Source organism: Chiloscyllium plagiosum, chromosome 26 (assembly GCF_004010195.1).
Source record: "Chiloscyllium plagiosum isolate BGI_BamShark_2017 chromosome 26, ASM401019v2, whole genome shotgun sequence".
Classification (NCBI taxonomy): Eukaryota; Metazoa; Chordata; class Chondrichthyes; order Orectolobiformes; family Hemiscylliidae; genus Chiloscyllium; species Chiloscyllium plagiosum.
In genome coordinates this window covers 4722581-4743595 of record NC_057735.1, presented here as the reverse complement: position 1 = coordinate 4743595, position 21015 = coordinate 4722581, and the positions used below count along the sequence as shown (strand labels likewise).

Sequence of the window (21015 nt, the reverse complement as noted above, 5' to 3'; positions counted from 1 at the left end):
GGTTGAGAGGAATTTCAGAAGCCACATGACATTCCCTCCAGCCCCACCCCCTCCCATTTATCACTCCACCCCCGAGGCTCCCAGCCTCATTCCTGAAGAAGGGCTTATGCCCAAAACATTGATTCTCCTGCTCCTCGGATGCTGACTGACCTGCTGTGCTTTTCCAACTCTACACTCTCGACTTTAATCTCCAGCATCTGCAGTCTTCACTTTCTCCTACAATCTGATTTTGTCCACTCCAGTTCAACACCGGCACCTCCGCATCAGAGAGGCAATTTGACAAAGGTATTCAAAATCACAAGATATCTGGACAGAATAGACAAAAAGGAATTGCTCCCTCTTAGTGCAAGGGACAAAAATCAGAGGACACCAGTTTAAAATGAATGGCAGTAGAACGAAAGGTGACATGGGGAAATCTTATCTACTTTGAGCTGCTTACATTTCTGATCTGAGATTCACTACCTCAGACTCTCTCGGAGGTGGATTCAATCAGGAGGCTTTTAAAAAAGAAAAACAAAAAGATGAAATTGCCGTTGAATCCCAAAAAGACTGGCAGCTTCTGTAAGGAAGAAAGGTTCACGTTTCGAGTCCAGTCACTCTTCATTAGCCCTCTGAACTCAAAGTATTAATGCTGTTTTCTCTCCACAGATGCTGCCAGATCTGCTGAGTTTCTCCAGCAATTTTGGTTTTTGTTTCAGATCTCCTGCATCTTTGGTTTGTCTTTCTGGATCAACAGATGAAGGGAAAGAGAGGTTGTCAGGTTTCAGGGAAAGGGCCGGGCTGGGGGACCGGACTCATTTGCTCTTGCAGAGGGATGACATGGGTTCAGTGGGGCCAAATGGCCTCTTTCTGTAAACAGTAGTATTGATTTCAAATGTAATACAAACTGCTTCTTTATGATGCTGTCATTTCAGGACTCAGGTGATAAGGAGCAGCAGCAGTCTCTGAACAAGCCAGGCTCAGCTGTGGCGAGACAGCATCACCATCTGCTCCACTGCTTAGAGAGAACAACAGTAAGTCAACAGACCCCTTACCCCCCTCGTGCAGGTGCAGCTGAACACATGCTGTAGACGTTTGCCTTTGAGACTCCGGTGAAAATTGTATAGACTCTTGTTCAGCATTCCAACCTGTCAACATTACTTCAGAGTGTTCCCTGGGGTCATGTCCATGGGAAATAAAGTCTAAAACACAAAACCTGTGTTCCTGTCTGTCAGGGAAGCAGGTGATGTACAATCTCCAACCTCTCTCAGTGGAGTCACTTTAATGTTTGGAAAAGGCTCAGCCATTTCTTTAATGTTTAAAGCCTCTCAGCCTCGTGTGTACCCCCACCAAGTAACCTGCTTTTAGGGGTGTGGACTTTTCCATCCAACTCTCTGGTAGTCCCTCAAAGCTAGGAGGGCACAAAGCACACTCTATGGAAGAGCTTGCATGTGGGATCTTTCAACATGGGGAGGATATTTCACTGCAGCTACCACTCCATTCAGCCTAACCTCACTCTCCCTCTATCACTGCCTGCATTGCATTTCAGTATCGATAGCCTACTTGTTTGACCATGTTATAACCATGACCATGTTTTCCCTTAACCATCAAGTCCCAGTGTGGGACTCAATCCCAAGATTCAGACTTAAGACACAGAAATGCTACCATTTACAACACATATAGCAGGGGTACTGACTGGCTACTGAACATCTGGGGCTTCACAGTGAAGCCCAAACCTACCCCACCCTGACAGGACGTTTTACGATGAGAGATCCCAGATAATAATCAGAAGCTCCACAAAGGCAGGGAACAGAAACCACAAGCTCAGACTGTTACAGCCACCAAGAGGTCTAGAGGACGCAGATATAAAATTAAACAAAAGGCATAAATCAGGGCAGAAAGCAGGAGAAACATAGGGTTTGTGGTGAATTGACTTGTCAAGTTAGTGATTGAAGCAGAGAGCACAATGATATTTAAGAACAGGTTAGGGAGGTGATCAAAGTGACTGAGAGTACAGTGATTTGGAACAAGGTGAATCCAGTCATTCACAAGCTGTTCCTTTGGAGGATAAACATCAGTACGCCTGGATGGACTCACAGCTCATTTCATATTGTACAAACCCTATTTAATTCTCTGTTTCCCCGGTTCCTGGACAAGAACTGTGCATGGAGGAGATAGTGAGGGCTGCAGATGCTGGAGAGTCAGAGTCAATAGTCAATAAAGTATGCCGGTGGACAAAGCACAGCAGGTCGGGCAGCATCCGAGGAGCAGGAGAGTTGACGTTTCGGGTAGAAGCTCTTCATCAGGAATGTCAGGGGTGGGGGGGGGGGAATGGGGACTGAGAGATAAATAGGGAGGTGGGGGTGGAGCTGGTGAAAGGTAGCTGGGAAGGCCATAGGTGGATGCAGTGGGGGATGATTGCAATAGGCAAAAGTGAGGACTGCAGATGATGGAAATCAGAGTCTAGATTAGAGTGGTGCTGGAAAAGCACAGCAGGTCAGGCAGCATCCGAGGAGCAGGATAAAACGGCATTTCAGTGGTTGTAATAGTCAGTGGGAAGGGTGGAGTGGATAGATGAGGAAGGGGAGATTTGGAAACTGGTGAATTCAATGTTGATGCCGTGTGGTATAGGATTCTGAGGCAGAAGATGAGGTGATCTTTCCTCCGGTTTGTGGGTGGTCTTGTTTAGGCTTTAGAGGGGATCCATCATGGAGGAGTGGGAGGAGGAGTTGAAATGGTTGGTCACCGGAATGGGGTTGGTTGGTGCATATGGACCATATGAACCGGTCCCAGAGTTTATGCTTGGTCTCTCCGAAGTAGAGGAGAACTAGAACATAGAGCATAGAACATAGAACAGTACAGCACAATACAGACCCTTCAGCCCTTGATGTTGTGCTGACCTTTTATCCTACTCTAAGATCAGACTAACCTACAAACCCTTCATTTTACTATCATCCATGTGCCTATCCAAGAGTCGTTTAATGTCTCTAATGTATCTGACTCCACTACCGCCGCTGGCAGTGCATTCCACACACCCACCACTGTCTGTGTAAAGAACCTACCTCTGATATCTCCCCAAAAGCTTCCTTCAATCACCTTAAAATTTTGACCCCTCATGATAGCCATTTCTGCCCTGGGGAAAAGTCTCTGGCTGTTCACTCTATCTATGCCTCTCATCATCTTGTACACCTCTATCAAGTCACCTCTCATCCTCCTTCACTCTAATGAAAACTGAACACAATATTCCAAAGGGCTTTATAGAGCTGCAGCATAACCTCGCGGCTCTTAAACTCAATCCCCCTGCTAATGAAAGGCAACACACCATACGCCTTCTTAGCAATCCTATCAACTTGGGTGACAACTTTGAGGGATTTATGGATATGGACACCAAGATCCTTCTATTCCTTCACACTGCCTACAATCCTGCCTTTAACCCTGTATTCTGCATTCAAATTCGACCTTCCAAAATGAATAATTTCACACTTTTCCAGGTTGAACTCCTTCTGCCACTTCTCAGCCCAGCTCTGCATCCTGTCAATGTCCCACTGTAACCTACAACAGCCCTCCACACTATCCACCACTCCACCAACCTTCATGTCATCAGTAAACCTACTAACCCACCCTTCCACCTCCGCATCCAAGTCGTTTATAAAAATCACAAACAGCAGAGGTCCCAGAACTGAGACCTGCGGAACACTATGGGTCATCAAGCTCCAGGCTGAATACTTTCCATCTACCACCACCTATGGGCCAGCCAATTCTGTATCCAGACAGCCAAATTTCCCTGTATCCATGCCTCCTTACTTTCTGAATCAGCCTACCATGAGGAACCTTATCAAATGCCTTGCTAAAATCCATGTACACCACATCCACCGTTCTACCTTCATCAATGTATCTTGTCACATCCTCAAAGAATTCAATAAGGCTTGTGAGGCATGACCTACCCCTCACAAAGCCATGCTGACTATCTCTAATCAAGCTGTGTTTTTCAAAGTAATCATAAATCCTGTCTCTCAGAATACTCTCCAATAGTTTGCCCACCACCAATGTAATACTGACTGGTCTGTAATTCCCAGGGTTATCCCTATTCCCTTTCTTGAACAAGGGAATAACATTTGCCACCCTCCAATCATCTAGTACTACTCCAGTAGACAGTGAGGACGCAAAGATCATCACCAAAGGCACAGCAATCTCTCCCCTTGCTTCCCGTAGTAACCTTGGGTACATCCCATCTGGCCCAAGGGGATTATCAATCCTTATGTTTTTTAAAATTTGCAGCATATCCTCCTTCTTAACGACATGTTCAAGTGCATCAGCCTGTTTCATGCTGTCCTCACAAATGACAAGGTCCCTCTTAGTCGTGAATATTGAAGCAAAGTATTTGTTAGGACCTCATCTATCTCCTAGGAGAAAGTGAGGGCTGCAGATGCTGGAGATCAGAGCTGAAAATGTGTTGCTGGAAAAGCACAGCAGGTCAGGCAGCATCCAAGGAGCAGGAGAATCAACGTTTCTTCAGGAATCATTCCTTCTTCATTCCTAAAGAAGGGCTCATGCCCGAAACGTCGATTCTCCTGTTCCTTGGATGCTGCCTGACCTGCTGTGCTTTTCCAGCAACACATTTTCAGCTCTGATCTCCAGCATCTGCAGCCCTCACTTTCTCCTAGGAGATAGATGAGGTCCTAACAAATACTTTGCTTCAATATTCACGACTAAGAGGGACCTTGTCATTTGTGAGGACAGCATGAAACAGGCTGATGCACTTGAACATGTCGTTAAGAAGGAGGATATGCTGCAAATTTTTAAAAACATAAGGATTGATAATCCCCTTGGGCCAGATGGGATGTACCCAAGGTTACTATTTCCTCCACTATCCCTGATTAGCCCTACCCTCACTATGACCATCCTCTTGTTCCTCATGTAAGAGTGGAATACCTTGGGCTTTCCTTAATCCTACCCACCAAGGCTTTTCCATGCCCCCTTCTAGCTCTACTAAGTCCATTCTTCAGTTCCTTCCTAGCTACCTGTGCATGACAACCACACAACCAAGTCAAAAGTTGATACGTTCTGCACAAAGCCAGTTAAGTAGCTGTTAGACAAAAACAGTGAACAGAAATAAGCTGGCCTGGCAGGGGAGAGACCATGATCGAGAAGGCCAATCTCCCAGAATGAGGCTATCCCATTACACTTTAGGTGTGCTGATGCCTGCAATGTCACCAAATGCATGAATACCCAACTGCTAAATTGGAGGACTGTGTTCGTAAAAATGCTGGCAAATGGGTTTGGGTCAGATTGGGATGTCTGGTTGGCATGGACAAGGGGGACCAAAGGGTCTGTTTCCATGCTATACATCTCTGTGACTGTATGATCAAAGTCCAAATGATTCATTAAGGATACATTTCTGATTGGGTCAGCATTTCCGGCATTGGCTTTTCCTGATTCTATTTTTTAATTCATGGAAATGTGTGCGTCATTGGCTGGGCCAGCATTTATGACCCATTCCCCATTGTGCTGGAGAAGTTAGTGGTTGAAATAACTCCACAGAAACCGTTATCTCATCACCAAGGCATCTTTCATTTCCAGAGGGAGAGTCCTTGACCCTGCTCCAGCTCCATCAGAGCCAGCTGTCAGAGTGAACAGAACCTCTGACACTCCTGTTTATATATGTCAGCCAGGGCTCCCAGATTGGAGCAGGTTATCAGTCCCAATCAGGGAACTGATTCTATGAGGTTCCCGGCTGACCTTGTTACAATTATGACAGCGATGAGCTGCCCTCTTGAACTGCTGCAGTCCATGTGCTGTAGATAGACCCACAATGTTGTTAGGAAGGGAGATCCAAGATTTTGACCCAATGGCAGTGAATGAATGGTGATAGATTTCCAAGTTAGGATGGTGTGAGGCTCTGAGAGGGACTTTGCAGTAAGTTAGTGTATTCTGAGGGGAGTTGTTGCAATTTTCTTTAAAATAGACGCTCAAAGCCAATGTTATGCTCCAAAGCCTCAGACCCTGGAAGAGATGGTTATCAAAACTGAGGCTCAAACAAAACTGTGAGAGTAGCAGACGGACTTGATCAGGCTCACTATTCCCTGGGAAAGTATTTAGATTGTGTCTCCTCTGTGGAATTGTGTTAGTCTAGTCTCATCTGACGTGAACTGAAAATGTGTTGCTGGAACAGCGCAGCAGGTCAGGCAGCATCCAGGGAACAGGAGAATCGACGTTTCGGGCATAAGCCCTTCTTCATTCCTGAAGAAGGGCTTATGCCTGAAACGTCGATTCTCCTGTTCCCTGGATGCTGCCTGACCTACTGCGCTGTTCCAGCAACACATTTTCAGCTCTGATCTCCAGCATCTGCAGACCTCACTTTCTTCACATCTGACGTGAATCAAAGGCTTAAAATGACCAGCTATAGAGAATAACACCACCAAATGTGCTGCCGATAGATTAAGTACTACAAATTAATGCATTTAACACATTAACAATGCTGAACCCCTCTGGGTTGTGTTAATATTCAGCAGCCTGTCACTCCAGTGAGATGTAACATTTAAATGGTGAAAAGGAGAAAGCACAGGGAGAACAAATTCTTTTCAAACCCTCCCTTCATTCAATTCCAAGTAGTCTAATTTAAAGTGGCTTAATTTGTAAAGACCAATTTTCAAACCTTTGGCAAGAAACTCTCATGTTGGTCTTGTTTACATTGCTTTGTTCTGCTTAATAGATAACTCAAACATTTTTAGTCATGAAGCAATTTTTAAACTGTAAGCCATAGGAGCAAACTTCCTCAACATGAGTAAAAAGGAGACTTCGTAGCAGTGTGGGGGGATTATAGGAACTCCCGTTTCTGGATCTTTTAATTGTTTCATTATCTCCCTTATGTTCAATTTTATTAAAATAATCGCTCTCCAACATCCATCCAGTGTGTTACCTGAGCCATAACGGTGGCCATTAATGCTTCTTATATTGCGCTGTTCATCAAATTTTATTTAAAATATTTTCATTTTGTGCGGTGTGGGTGTCACTAGCTGGCCAGCATTTATTGCCAGTCACTAGTTGCCCTTTGAGAAGGTGGGGGTGAGAGGTCTTCTTGAACCACTGCAGTCCATGTGTTGTAGGTAGACCCACAATGCCCTTAGGGAGGGAATTCTAGGATTGTGACCCAGAGACATTGAGGGAACAGCGATATATTTCAAAGTCAGGATGGTGAGTGGCTTGGAGGGAAACTTGAAGGGGGTGGTGTTCCCATGTATCTGTTGCCCTTGTCCTTCTACATGGAAGTGGTAGTGGGTCTGGAAAGTGCTGTCTGAGGATCTTTGGTGAATTTCTGCAGTGCATCTTGTAGATAGTATACACTGCTGCTACAGAGCGCCGATGGTGGAGGGAATGGATGTTTGTGGATCTTGTTGACTGAGGTGGCAGGGATGGTAGGATTGACTGCTAGACTCCCAGAAGTAAAGGTCAAGTGCAATGGACAATAAAGCTGCTCTGTCATTAGAGACAAGGTGGAGAGATGACTGGTGGGGAGCTTATCCTGAGGGTCATTGCACCTCAGGCTTGGGGTGAGGTTGGGAAAGTGAGACCTTCACAGTAACCTCAGCTAGTGCGGGAACCAATAGATTATTATTAGGAAACAAATTTAGGAAACAGAGTTCAACATCACCACAAACCAAGTATTAAATATGTGCAAATGTATGAGTGGCATGTGTGTGTTACATGGAAGGGAATACAACAAGTTTGAGGGAGCTGGGTTTAAGCCACACACACTCCACAAGTGTGTAATCACATCTTTGAACTGGTTGATTGGAAAACATTATGACAGGCTTGGAGAGAAAATGCATTGTTGGTCCTGACAATATCCCAGGGTAAAGAATGTGTGTCCCTGTGCAGACATGTGCATGCATGTTACTGCTTGTCAATGTATACAGGTGTTTCCATGTGAATTTTCGCGGTGCAGTTAACTTTTATGCTAAATTACACCTAAGTTGGAAGGTCCTTGAATTATGAAGAGAGGTATTTGCAAGTTTAGTGGGATATTGTCACATCTAATAGGCATGGGCCAGTTGAAAGTGTTGAATATGTAAATTGTCCAATGATTTTTATTAAGCATATTGTAGAGCTATAGGAATGTATTCTTATCACACATATATGCATCAATAAATTCACATGTGCTTATTGCCATATGTGTATCAATGTGCAAATATGTGTCTGTGTGCACAATGGCACAGTGCAAAATTGGGCTGGGCTGTGGGGCTCTCTCAGTGCCTACTGTCAGTTACAAGTAAATGAACCACTTTGGTATGAGGTTCTGAAAACTGGAGTTGGCTCCTGAGCCAAGACTATTCAAGAAGTGAGGACAGGAGTAGAAAAATTCAATAGCAAAGTACAAACGTGTACAGCACCGTGACCTCTGCATTGTTTAGTTGTAGGTGTAGTCTGCATAATGTAATTCTCACTTATAAACCTATTAAAGTCCATTTTATATCATAGAAAGAGATGGATTGCCAAACAGAAATGGACTCAGCATTCTCAGGGGCGGCTGCTATTGCTGGCTAAGTGTCTTCTAATGCATTTTATGTTCTAGTTTTGTTTTAATAAAATTTGTGCACAGCATAAATCGAAATCAAGAGCCAATGAGAATAGCTCTATGTGTTAATGGTGTCCATTAATGCTTATCACACTTTATATTCCTATTATTCGACACAGTCCCAACAGTTTGCTCATGAACAACATTGGACAATTTACTTTCTCAACCCTTTTAATTGCCCAAAACTGCTAAATGTGGCAATATCCCACTATAGTTGCAAATGCCTCTCTTCATAATTCAGGGACCTTGCCACTTAGGCCTGATTTAGTATAAAAGCACCATAACAAGTGTGAACAATTACTGAATATATATAGCCGCCTGCAACTGTCAGAGCTGCAAGCACTCAATTGTTTGCACTCCTCTCCCTGTAATGAAGGCTATGGCTGTATTTTGAATTGCTATAGAACTATTAGTATTCACTGTTATTATACAGAAAAACAGGAAGCAACATCTGACAATCATACACAGTGTAGATTAGATTAGATTAGATTACTTACAGTGTGGAAACAGGCCCTTCAGCCCAACAAGTCCACACCGACCCGCTGAAGCGCAACCCACCCATACCCCTACATTTACCCCTTACCTAACACTACGGGCAATTTAGCATGGCCAATTCACCTGACCTGCACATCTTTGGACTGTGGGAGGAAACCGGAGCACCTGGAGGAAACTCACGCAGACACGGGGAGAACGTGCAAACTCCACATAGTCAGTCACCTGAGCGGGAATTGAACCCAGGTCTCTGGCGCTGTGAGGCAGCAGTGCTAACCACTGTGCCACCGTGCCGCCCACATATATTAATTGCAATATATTAATTGCAAAAATTCAGATGTTGCTATCAGTGATCCTCATTCTTCTGCAAGATGGTTCCTGTAGGCCATAGATGTGAAGAATCAGTGTGACATCACTGCATTAGCAGGAACTTCAAATTTCTCTTTGCACTTTAAAAAAGTAACCCTGAAAAGATTACCCTTTGCTGAATGAAACATCACTGAGGTTTAATGATGCACCACACAGAGATTCTTCTAACTGATGTACACAACTTGGTGTTACGCTGCTCAGTCCTTGAAAATTCCACACAGCTCTACATGTGTACACTTTTAAGAGGATGTAGTTTGTGCCCAGTGTCCTCCCTGTGCAGCACTCTTTGATTGCAATCCAGCAATATTCCCAGCACCTCAGAGGGAACATTAGTTCCAGACCACACTTACTCACAAACAACCTCTCAGGTCCTGACAAACTGATTTTTATGTTTCTGGAATGCCAAATTTCTCCACTCCATTATGTTAAAAAAGCAAGTTTAGAAAAAAATGATATTTCACCATTTGCCTTAATCTCACATACATGTCAATCTTTATTTCACTCTCTGTAAAAGTTTAGAAGGCGAATACACAAACCTGATTTGTTATTTGCTGCTTGCTTTGTGAATTGGCAGCTCATTCCTATTTGGAATGTTAGAGATCTCTTTGAGTGGTACCGAATGAAATCAAGGGGAGAAAAAGTCACACCACAAAGATAACTTAAGCACAAAATCCAAACCTATAACTTGAAGTCATAACATTATTTCATGGACAAAATTATGGTATCTGTATCTGGATAAATTTGTATGGACAGTAATTGAGATGGTGATTGGAATCAAAGAATATTATCATGAACATACCCACTCCAATCTCCATAGTTACAGGTCATTCTGCTATAACGCATGCTTTATCATGCAAATTGGCTGTAACGTGACTGAAGTATTTAGACTGTCATTTGTACAATATGAACTTTCCTTACCTGTATTGGCTATAATGTGATTCCAGCCCCATTGGTTTAAATGGTGCAGAGATTTCTCTTATAACACGAGATCACACAAGAACGGAACTACCGTGTTAGGTAGGAACTGACTGTACAACACTAAGGTCAATGCTTGAAATTCAAAACTGTACCACAGTGTTTTCATTTGGTCTTCTGTTGGTGCTGCAGGGACTGTCTTACCTGTTGGATGATCCCCTCCTATCAATCCGAACATCTGCTTCAACCAAGGTAAGTCTTCTCCTTTTTGTAGTTACACCAGAGGACAGACGTTGAAGTGTCATCTCTCCATCACGCTGGCTTCATGAACACTCATGTGACATTACCACTTCCTTTCTATTTGACCAGTGTGACTTTGGTTACTGCACTGATGTGTGACATTATCAAACTCTGGGGAAATCGATCTATTGAGGGACTCAGCTCACTCTGCCTTCATTACCGCATTTAAAATAATTGGTATTATTTTAAGAAATCGTGCAGTGGTACACTCTACTCTATTTAAAAACAGCAAGCTGCATTTGCATTGCACCTTTACCATTATAAAATGTGCCCCAGCACTTCATAACGGCCATTGTTCAAAAAAATATTGAGCCACCTTTGGAGTTTATAAGATGGATGACTGAAGTGCTAGGTTTTATGGAATAGCTTCCAGAGAAGAGGGAGATAGAGATGGGCAGGGTCTAAGGGATAGGATTCCAGAGTTCGGTGGTGAAAGTCACATCTGCTAATTGTAAAAGTAATAAAATTGGAGGTTAACAAGAAACAGGGATTGAAAGAGTGCAGTGATTTCAGAAGGTTGTATGCGAGCTGGTGCATGTGGAACTATGCCTCAAGATTTTAGCACAGTACAGAGCGAGAGAGTGAGAGAGAGAGAGAGCAGAAGACTGTAGAGCAAAAACAATAGAGATGAACAAGGACAGAGCTTTTTAATACATCTGACAAGCAGACATGTATTTCTGCTGAAAAATGTCATCCTTTAATGAACAATCAAAGAGTATAACATTTTGTCTCTATAAAAAATGTCTTCATTATTTTTCAGAGAATGGGGACTCAAGGTCTTATCAGGAGTTTGCTGTTTTACTATGAATAGAAAACTAAGTCTTTATTAACACAAATCAACATTTGCCAAATTTTTATATTGAGTGAATGATCTGGGACATCCTATGTGTTCAACTCTCCTTCTGCTCATTACTAAAAGATGGGCATCATCAGCAGGGCCAGCGTTTATCGCTCATCCCTATTGCTCTTGGGAAGGTGATGGTGAGCTGCCACCTTGAACCACTGCAGTCCATGTGTTATTCTCCATATATTAACTGTATTTAAACAGAATTTAAGTCCACATTTTTATGGAGATTTATTTCAATTTACTACGCTCCATAAAGCTGAAACCCCACTAATGACTAGCTCCCTGTTTTTATACAACCAACACAGACCCAATTCATTCTTAATTAATATATCTGTCACCTATCCTTTCATTCCACTAGGTCTCAGGGATTCTTCCTGACTTTATTAAATGATAATACTCAGGATGTAAGGATGGCTGGTGTAAGGGTGGCACAATGGCTCAGCGGTTAACACTGCTGCCTCACTGTGCCAAGGCCCCAGGTTCAATTGCAGACTTGGGCAACTGGCTGTGTGGAATTTGCATGTTCTTCCCTGTGTCTGTGTGGTCTTCCTCCAGTTGCTCTCGTTTCCTCCTACAGTCCAAAGATGAAGTCACACTACGCCAGGTTAGAGTCTAACAGGTTAATTTGAAATCACAAGCTTCCGGAGCGCTGCTCTTTTGTCAGGTGAAGTCACTATAATCTGGTGTTGTGTGATTTCTGACCTTTCCCCCCCTAGTCCAACACTGGCACCTCCACATCATGGCAGTCAATGATGTGCAAGTTAAGTGGGATAGCCTGGGAAATGCAGGGTTACGGGAATGGGGTGAGTCTGGGTGTGATGCAATTCAGAGGGTCACTATGGACTTAATGGGCTGAATGGCCTGCTTCCACACAGTAGGGGTTCTATGACATCCACAATACTATTAGGAACGGAATTCCAGGATTTTGATCCAGTGACAGTGAAGGAACAGCGATATATGTTTCAGGACAGGACGGTGTATAGTTTTTAGGGGAACTTGCACAAGGTGGTGTTCCCATGTATTCTATGCCCTTGTCCTTGTAGCTGATAAAGTTTGTATTCTTGGAAGGTGCTGTTGAAGGAGCTGGTGAGTTGCTGCAACACTTCTTGTACTCTTCACCAGGAGTGAAGGTGGTGTATGGGATGGTGTTGTTCCCCTCTACATATGGATGACCCTGATGAGTGAAAGATGAAAAACTTCAACAGGTTTTCAGCAAGACTCAATCAATCTCATTTCCCCTTGCTCTTCCATTGTTGTCCTGTATTTTGATTCCCTTCAAATATGTTTTCCAATTCCCTTTTGAAAGCTGCTGTTGGCTCTTCTTCCACTATCCTTTCAGGCAATGCCTAACGACACACTCAAACAAAAAGTCCTCAACCAATACAAAGAATGCTGAAGAAACTCAGCAGGTCTGTGAAGAGAGAAAGATAATTTATGTTTCAAGTCCAGTATGATTCTTCTTCAGAACACTCTTTCTCCTGAAAATTCCTCATGCTTTCTTTGCTAATTACCCTAACCCTGGGTCCTCTAATTATCAACCCTGCAGCCAAAGCAAACAGTCTCTCCTCAGTGGTAGCTCAGTGGTTAGCACTGATGCCTCACTGGGCCTGGGTTCAAATCCAGCCTCAGGCGACTGTCTGTGTGAAGTTGGCACATTCTCCCCATGTCTGCGCGGGTTTCCTCCGGATGCTCCAGTTTCCTCCCACAATCCAATGATGAGCGGGTTAGGTGAACTGACTATGCTAAATTGCCCATAGTTCCAGGGATGTGTAGGTTAGGTGTATTAGCCATGGGAAACACAGGGTTACAGGGATGGGTCTGGGTGGGATGCTGTTCGGAGGGTTGGTGTGGCCTTGTTGGGCCGAATAGCCTGTTTCCACTCAGTGGGGATTCTATTCTAAATACATTCAGGATTTTGAAAAATTTGAAAACCTCTGCCTAATTGTTTTTTGCACAAAGAATAGCTCACCTTCTCTAAGTTCTCAAAGGAAACAAAGTTCCTCATTACTGGTACCAGTCCAGTGAATGTCTCTTGCACTTAAATGCTGTGCAGTAAAATGCAGATTTTGTTGATGCTTCAGTGACAGTAAGAAAGAAGCATTAAAACTGTCCACTCACTTATATGGGCGTACACACCAATACAGAAGCATGCCCATATATACACATGCAAACACACAATAGATAAAGTGCAAATAGACATTTATACACAAGCAAGTACCTACGTAGACCTACAACACAAAATTCCCGTAAATCACATCGAATCACACAGCATTGAAAGAGCCCACTGGCCATGTCATACCCATTCAACTCTTAGAAAGAGCCATCCAGTAAATCCCATTCCCCATTGCAATTTTCCCACAACCTAGCAAATTTCTCCATTTCAAATATTCATCAAATCCCCTTTTGAGTTGAACTTAAATCTGCTTCCACCTTAAGACAGTGCATACCAGATTAGAATAATTTAGAGTGTAAAACACTTCTCCCAATTTCCCTCTTTGATTTTTCCAATTGCCTCTAAGTGCCAGTATGTCCTGAATTATTACTCATTGTATGAACAGGAGAACGAACACTCAGAATTAGGAAGGTTTTCAGAGAATGGATAACACTTGGACTAATCCATCTGGTAGATACGATTTAGCTTCATATTCCAGTTTATTGACTGACCTCAATGCTGTCCTTACGCCTTCTTGTTCCACAATTCTCCTTTCTCCTGAAACATATCTGCTCACAGCTTGAAACCATTCCCTATGTTTCAGTGGTTTTCCACATGGCTGTAATGGGAGACATGCTGGTAAGGTCATGGTGGTAATGCCACTAGCACCAGTAATTCACTAGGTGTAGACTAATACTCTGTGAATAGGAATTCAAGTCCTACCATGACCTCTGGCATAATTTAAACTCAATAAATAAATTTAGAATTGAAAGCTATTCTGTAATGGTGAATATGAAATTATCATTATTAAGATAAACCATCTGGTTCAATAATGTCCTTCGGGGAGGGAAACTCAGCAATCTTACGGTAGCAGGTCAGATTCAATGGGCTGAATGGCCTACTTCTGTTGTGTTTTATGGTGTTAGCAGGGAGGGAATCAAGAGGTAAGGGGAAAAAAAGCAGGAAATTCAGGTTGAGGATTATCAGATCAGCCATGATCTCATTGAATGGGGGAGCAGACTCGATGGGTCGAATGGTCTACTTCAGTCAGACCCATAGTAACGTGGCTGTTCTTAACAGCGTTCTTAAAAAGCTATCAAGCCACTCCATTCAAGGGGATTTAGAGACTGGCAATAAATGCAGGCCTTGACACTGACACCCACATCTCATGAAAGTAATAAGATATTTGAAACCTTTTGCTCGAAATGATTCTGTGAATTGCCTTGTAGGAGACAGGAGCTTTCTAGTATTTCCATTTCATGTAAAAACACGAGGAATCCTCCAATATTACCTGAAAATCCTTCTTTTCACCATTTCTATTGATGAAGTTGATCAATAGTCATCACATTTTGGGGGCTCTATTTTACCTTTCACACTCTGGGCATAGGGCCCTAATGATAAAAATAACATTCAGCCCAATCCCAATTACTGCCAATCCATTCCAGTCCACCTCACGCCAACGCAGTCTATCCCACCACAGTCCATTCCATCTTGTTCCCTCCCTCTCTAGGCTGACCCATGCCAACATATTACATCTGGTCACACACACACACACACCGCACAATCCAACCCACCCCAGATTTTCTCAATCCACCCCATTTTGTTTCTCCCCAACTCACCTCAGTCCACTCCAGTCCCACCCCACCATCTGAAAACTCACCCCTTTCGAGACCTCTTCATGCAACATCCTCTATCCCATCCCATCCCAATCCATTCCATTCCGATCCTCACCGTACCATTCCTCTCACACCTTATTAGTTGCCCATAGGCAATGCCAAAACTCTCCTCCCTCAATCTTCCTTCTCCTTTATGTTACTAGTTTATATTACCAGATTACCTGTGCACAAGGACTGTGTGAAGCTAAGAAAGGAACTTACCAACAACATCAATCATTCCTAAGACAGCCACAGTGCAGTAGTGGGTCACATAAAATATGACACTGGTGAGAAAATAGCTTTCAATCTAACTACCAGGGGAATGTTTTGACTTCACCAAAGTAACTGTTCTATTTCCAGATGTGTATACCCTTTATTCAGATTCAAGAGCAGGATGAATTAAATGAATGCTGTGTTCTGTAGCTAGCAGAGTGCTTGAAATAGTTTTTGATTTAAAGGGACATTCATAAGAGTAAATTCATCAATATCAAAACAAAATATTGTGGAAATTCGAAATAAGCACAAACAAATTCAGACATAGTGGATTTGGCAGAAACTGTGGAGAGAGAAACAGAATTAACATTTCAGGTCAATGACTCTTCATCAGAGTTCAGGTCAGATCATCGACCCGGAGCATGAACACTTTTATTTAAATTCACTCACATGATGTGGGTGTCGCTGACTGGGCTAGCACTTATTGCCTGTCCCTAGTTGCCCCCTTGAGAAGGTGGGGGTGAGTTGCCTTCTTGAACTGCTGCAGTCCACCTGCTGTGGGTTGACCCACAATGCCCTTAGGGAGGGAATTCTAGGATTGTGGCTGGAAATGTGTTGCTGGAAAAGCGCAGCAGGTCAGGCAGCATCCAGGGAACAGGAGAATCGACGTTTCGGGCATAAGCCCTTCTTCATGCCCGAAACGTTGATTCTCCTGTTCCCTGGATGCTGCCTGACCTGCTGCGCTTTTCCAGCAACACATTTCCAGCTCTGATCTCCAGCATCTGCAGACCTCACTTTCTCCTCAATTCTAGGATTGTGACCCAGCAACAGTGAAGGAACGGCGATATATTTCCAAGTCAGGACGGTGAGTGGCTTGAGGGGGTTGCTTGCAGGTGGTGGTGTTCCCATGTATTTTCTGTCCTTGCCCTTCTAGATGGAAGTGGTTGTGGGTTTGGAAGGTGCTGTCTCAGGTTCTTTGGCAAGTTTCTGGAGTGCACAGTAAGAGCACACAGCCGCTATTGAGCATCAGTGATAAAGGGAGTGTATGTTTGTGGATGTGGTGCCAATCAAGTGAGGGCTGCTTTGTCCTGGATAGTGTCAAGCTTTTTGAGTTTTGTTGGAGCTGCACCCATGTGTTGTGTAGATGGTGAACAGGCTTGGCTGAGTCAGGAGGAATGACTCACGATTTCTCTCCCCAGATGCTATACGAACTGCTGAGTTTACTCTGCTTTTTTCTTTGTTTTTATTGGGATGTATCATTCCCATTTCTGCAAAGGGGGAAATATGTTTTCAGGAGCAGGAATATCAGAAGCCAGGGAAAAGAGATCAAAGGTGACTGGCAAAAAAAAGGCCAGAGACATCGTAGGAACCTTTATTGTTAAGCAGCAAATTGTTATGATGGAGGAGTGAAGGATTGTTGGGAAGGTGAGTATAACAGATTAAAAAATGATCTAGTGGATGTTGCCTAAAAGGGCAGTGGTAGCAGTTACATCAAAAATCATTAAACGATAATAGAATAAATATGTGAAGAGCAAAAATTCACACGTTAGTCAGAGAAGAAGCAAGAGAAACAGGGTGAAATTGGACAACGCCATCTTAGGCCTGATGGGGCAGAATGGTTTAATTTGTTCTTTCATGAATAGCATTTCAGAAATCAAAACAGAAGTTGCTGGAAAAGTTCAGCAGGTCTGGCAGCATCTCTGGAGAGAATTCAGAGTTAACGTTTCAGTTCTGAGGAAGGGTCACTCAACCTGAAATGTTAACTCTAATTTCTCACCACAGATGCTGCCAGACCTGCTGGACTTTTCCAGCAACTTCTGTGCTTGCTTCTGATTTATAGCATCTGCAGTTCTTTAGATTAGATTACTTACAGTGTGGAAACAGGCCCTTCGGCCTAACAAGTCCACACCGACCCCTCTGAAGCGCAACCCACCCAGACCTCTTCCCCTACATTTATCCCTTCACCTAACACTACAGGCAATTTAGCATAGCCAATTCACCTGACCTGCACATTTTTGGGCTGTATGGAGGACACCGGAGCACCCGGAGGAAACCCATGCAGACACGGGGAGAATGTGCAAACTCCACACAGAGAGATGCCTGATGCTAACCACTGTGCCACCGTGCCGCCCACGGTTTTTGATTGAGAATAGTATTTGTTGCCCATCTCTAGTGGAACTGAATGGCTTGCTCGGCCACTTCAATGGGAAGTTGAAAGTCAACCACTAAGCACTCTGGGTTTGGAGTCACGTGTAGGTCAGGCTGGGTAAAGAAGTCAATGTTCTTTCCCTAAGAGGCATTAGTGAAGCAGGTGGGCATTTACAACAGTGGATGATAGTCACCATTACTGAGCTTAGCTTTAAATTCCAGATTTTGTTTTTCAATTGCATTTAAAATCCACCAGCTAATACGATGGGATTTGAACCCATGGTTTGGATCATCAGATCACTAATTCTGGGGCATTGCCACAAAACTAACATCACCTACTTGTTACTTGCTTCTGTTAAAACATGCTTTTTTAGTATAGTTCCCTATTTAACTTGAGGAAAATATACACTTAGCAATAGGTGATCTTTGTTTGATATTTTTAAACAGTTTGTTCAGCAATGTTGTTTAGGATCTCTTGTAGTGTGCTGGTAGTGTCCCTACCTCTGAGTTAGGAGGCCTGGGTTCAAGTCCCACCCACTCTAGAGGTATGCAATAACATTCGGTCACAAGTTAATTAGAAAACCTTTTTTTTAAATCAGATGGTATTCCACACTTTTGGTGCAGGTGGAACTTGAGTGCTCCTTTATTCCAGGCACCTGGATTTAAATCCAGCCTGGGTGAGACGGAATTTATTTCAGTTCCACGTGAACAGTTTGGCTTGTCACAGTTCAGTCCCCAGTAAAATTGTTCGCACACATATACATTGAAACAGTTTTTAATTCAGCATCATCTGACATTGACCAATATTTAACTCTCAACCAATCACTCTAAAACAGATGGTGAAGAAATTATCTCATTGTTCTTGGTGGGAGTTTATTTGCTGAAATTAGTTACCATGTATCCTCCACAAAACAATGACAAAGTATATTGAAACATCGAAACATAGAAAACAGGGCAGGAGTAGGCCATTCGTCCCTTTAAACCTGCTTGCCCCATTCATTATGGTCATGGTTGATCATCCAACTCAATCCTGATGAAGGACTCCTACCTGAAACGTTGATTTTCCTGCTCCTCGGATGCTGCCAGACCTGCTGTGCTTTTCCAGAACCACTCTAATCTCCAGCATCTGCAGTCCTCACTTTCTCCATCCAACTCAATAGCCTGTTTCTGTCTTTCCCCCAACTATCCTTTGATCCTATTGGGCCCCAAGTATGTAATCCAACACTGCAAAACTTGAAATATACAATGTGTTGGCCGCAAAAGCTTTTCTGTAGCAGAGAATTCCACAGGCTCACCATTCTCTGGGTGAAGATATTTCTATTCATCTCAGTCCTAAATGGTTTGCCCTGTGTTGTCACACTATGACCCCTTGTTCCAGAACCCCGTCCCCACCATTGGGAACATGTTTCTTGTATCTACCCCTGTCTAGTCCTGTTAAAATTGTAGAGGTTTCTATGAGATCACACCATCCCCCACCTGCCATCCCTCATTCCTCTGACCTCCAGCAAATAGAATCCTAACCAATTCAAGTTCTCCTCATGCATCAGTCCTACCATCCCAGGAATCAGTCGGGTCAATACCATTGATGGTAAAGTGCATTTGGTACTTTCTGAGCTTGTGGAAGACATTATATGAGGTTGTCAGCTCACTACAATGTATGTAGGTGTTGATTCAGCCAGTGGACTCAGAGGTCCCACTTGCTCAATCCAAAGTGTGATACCCCTCAAATTAACCCCACTACCAATTCCCTCTCGATTTCTCTAAAGGGAGGCCAGACGATGGTGACTTTAAACAGAATGAGGTGCAGGATATGATGGAGCTTGCTGCATCATATAACAGGATCTGATTGGTCTAATGCAGTAGACAGATACCGTTTACTGGTCTAACCTGAAGAGTCTCCTGTAGCAACAAGATACTGTTGATTACACATTAACAACTAGTTACAGGTTACATTGAGAAGACATTATTAAGGAGATATTACATCTCACTCTTTCAAGATCCTCTGCTGCTTTTCCTACAAATCCTTATGATCTCCTGATGCTTATGGTGCTCCTCAGCATTGGCATTTTCAGGCCATGTGCAACAAAGGTGCTATACAAATGTAAGTGTTATAGAGTCATAGAGCCCTCCAGCATGGAGACAGGGCCCTTGGTCCAAACTGGTCCATGCCGACCAAAATGTCCATCCACGCTAGCCCCATTTCCCTGCACTTGGCCCGTATCCTTCTAATCCTTTCCTCTCCATGTATTTGTCCAAATGCCTTTAAAAGTTTGTAATGTACCCACCTCAACCACTTCTGCTGGCAACTCATTTCATATGTGTACCACTCTCTGTGTAAAAGAGTTGCTCCTCAGGTTGCATTTTATTCTTTCCCCTCTAATCTTAAACTGATGCCCTCTAGTCCTCGATTCCCCAACCCTGGGGAAAAGACTGAGTGCATTCACCCTATCCATGCCTCTTATACATACCCTTTCATGATCTTATACACCTCTATAAGGACCCCCCTCCGTCTCCTGCACTCTAAAGAAAAGGTCCCAGCTTGTCCTATAACTCAGACCATTGAGCCCTGGCAACATCCTTGTAAATTTCTTCTGCACTCTTTCCAGTTTAATAATATCCTTCCTACAGCAAGGTGACCAAAACTGAACACTCCAAGTGCAGTGTCACCAACATCCTGTACAACTGCAACATACCTTCCCAACTTCTATACTCAGTGCCGTGACTGATGAAGGCCAGTGTGCCAACAGCCTTCTTCACTGCCCTGTCTACCTGGGACTCCACTTTCAGAGAACCATGCACACAACCTCCAATGTTCCTCTGTTTCACTTCACTCATTAAGGCCATACCAATCACCATGAAACCTTGATTTGACTTTCCAAATTGCACTTATCTATATTAAACTCCATTTGCATTTTGCTGCAATTTCTGATAACCTTCCTCACTCTCCAGGATACTGCCTATTTTAGTGTCATCTGCAAACTTACTAATCATGCCTTGTACATTCTCATCCATATCAATGATGTAGATAACAAGCAGCAATAGTCCCAGCACCTACCCCTGAGGCACTCCACTAGTCACAGGCCTCCAGACAGCCAAACACCCTTTACCCTCTGCTTCCTACCTTCCTGAAGAAGGGCTTATGCCCGAAACGTCAATTCTCCTGTTCCCTGGATGCTGCCTGACCTGCTGCGCTTTTCCAGCAACACATTTCCAGCTTCCTACCATCAAGCCAACTGTGAATCCAATTTGCCAGCTCCCCCTGGATTCCATGCTATCTAACCTTCCAAAGCAGCCTACCATGTGAAACCTTATCAAAGCCTTACTGAACTCCATATGGACTACATCTACTGCCCCGCCCTTATCAACCTTC

General features: G+C 43.5%; 1 protein-coding gene across 2 annotated transcripts in view; it reads left to right on the top strand.

Annotated features, from left to right (window-relative positions):
- Positions 1-21015, top strand: part of kcnd3 (potassium voltage-gated channel, Shal-related subfamily, member 3) — a 410316-nt gene that overhangs the window by 377379 nt on the left and 11922 nt on the right. For both annotated transcript variants that reach the window (XM_043716375.1, XM_043716374.1), the window contains exons 5-6: positions 915-1013; positions 10523-10582. In XM_043716375.1, the coding sequence (XP_043572310.1) occupies positions 915-1013; positions 10523-10582 (159 nt within the window). The remainder of the gene's footprint in view (positions 1-914; positions 1014-10522; positions 10583-21015) is intronic.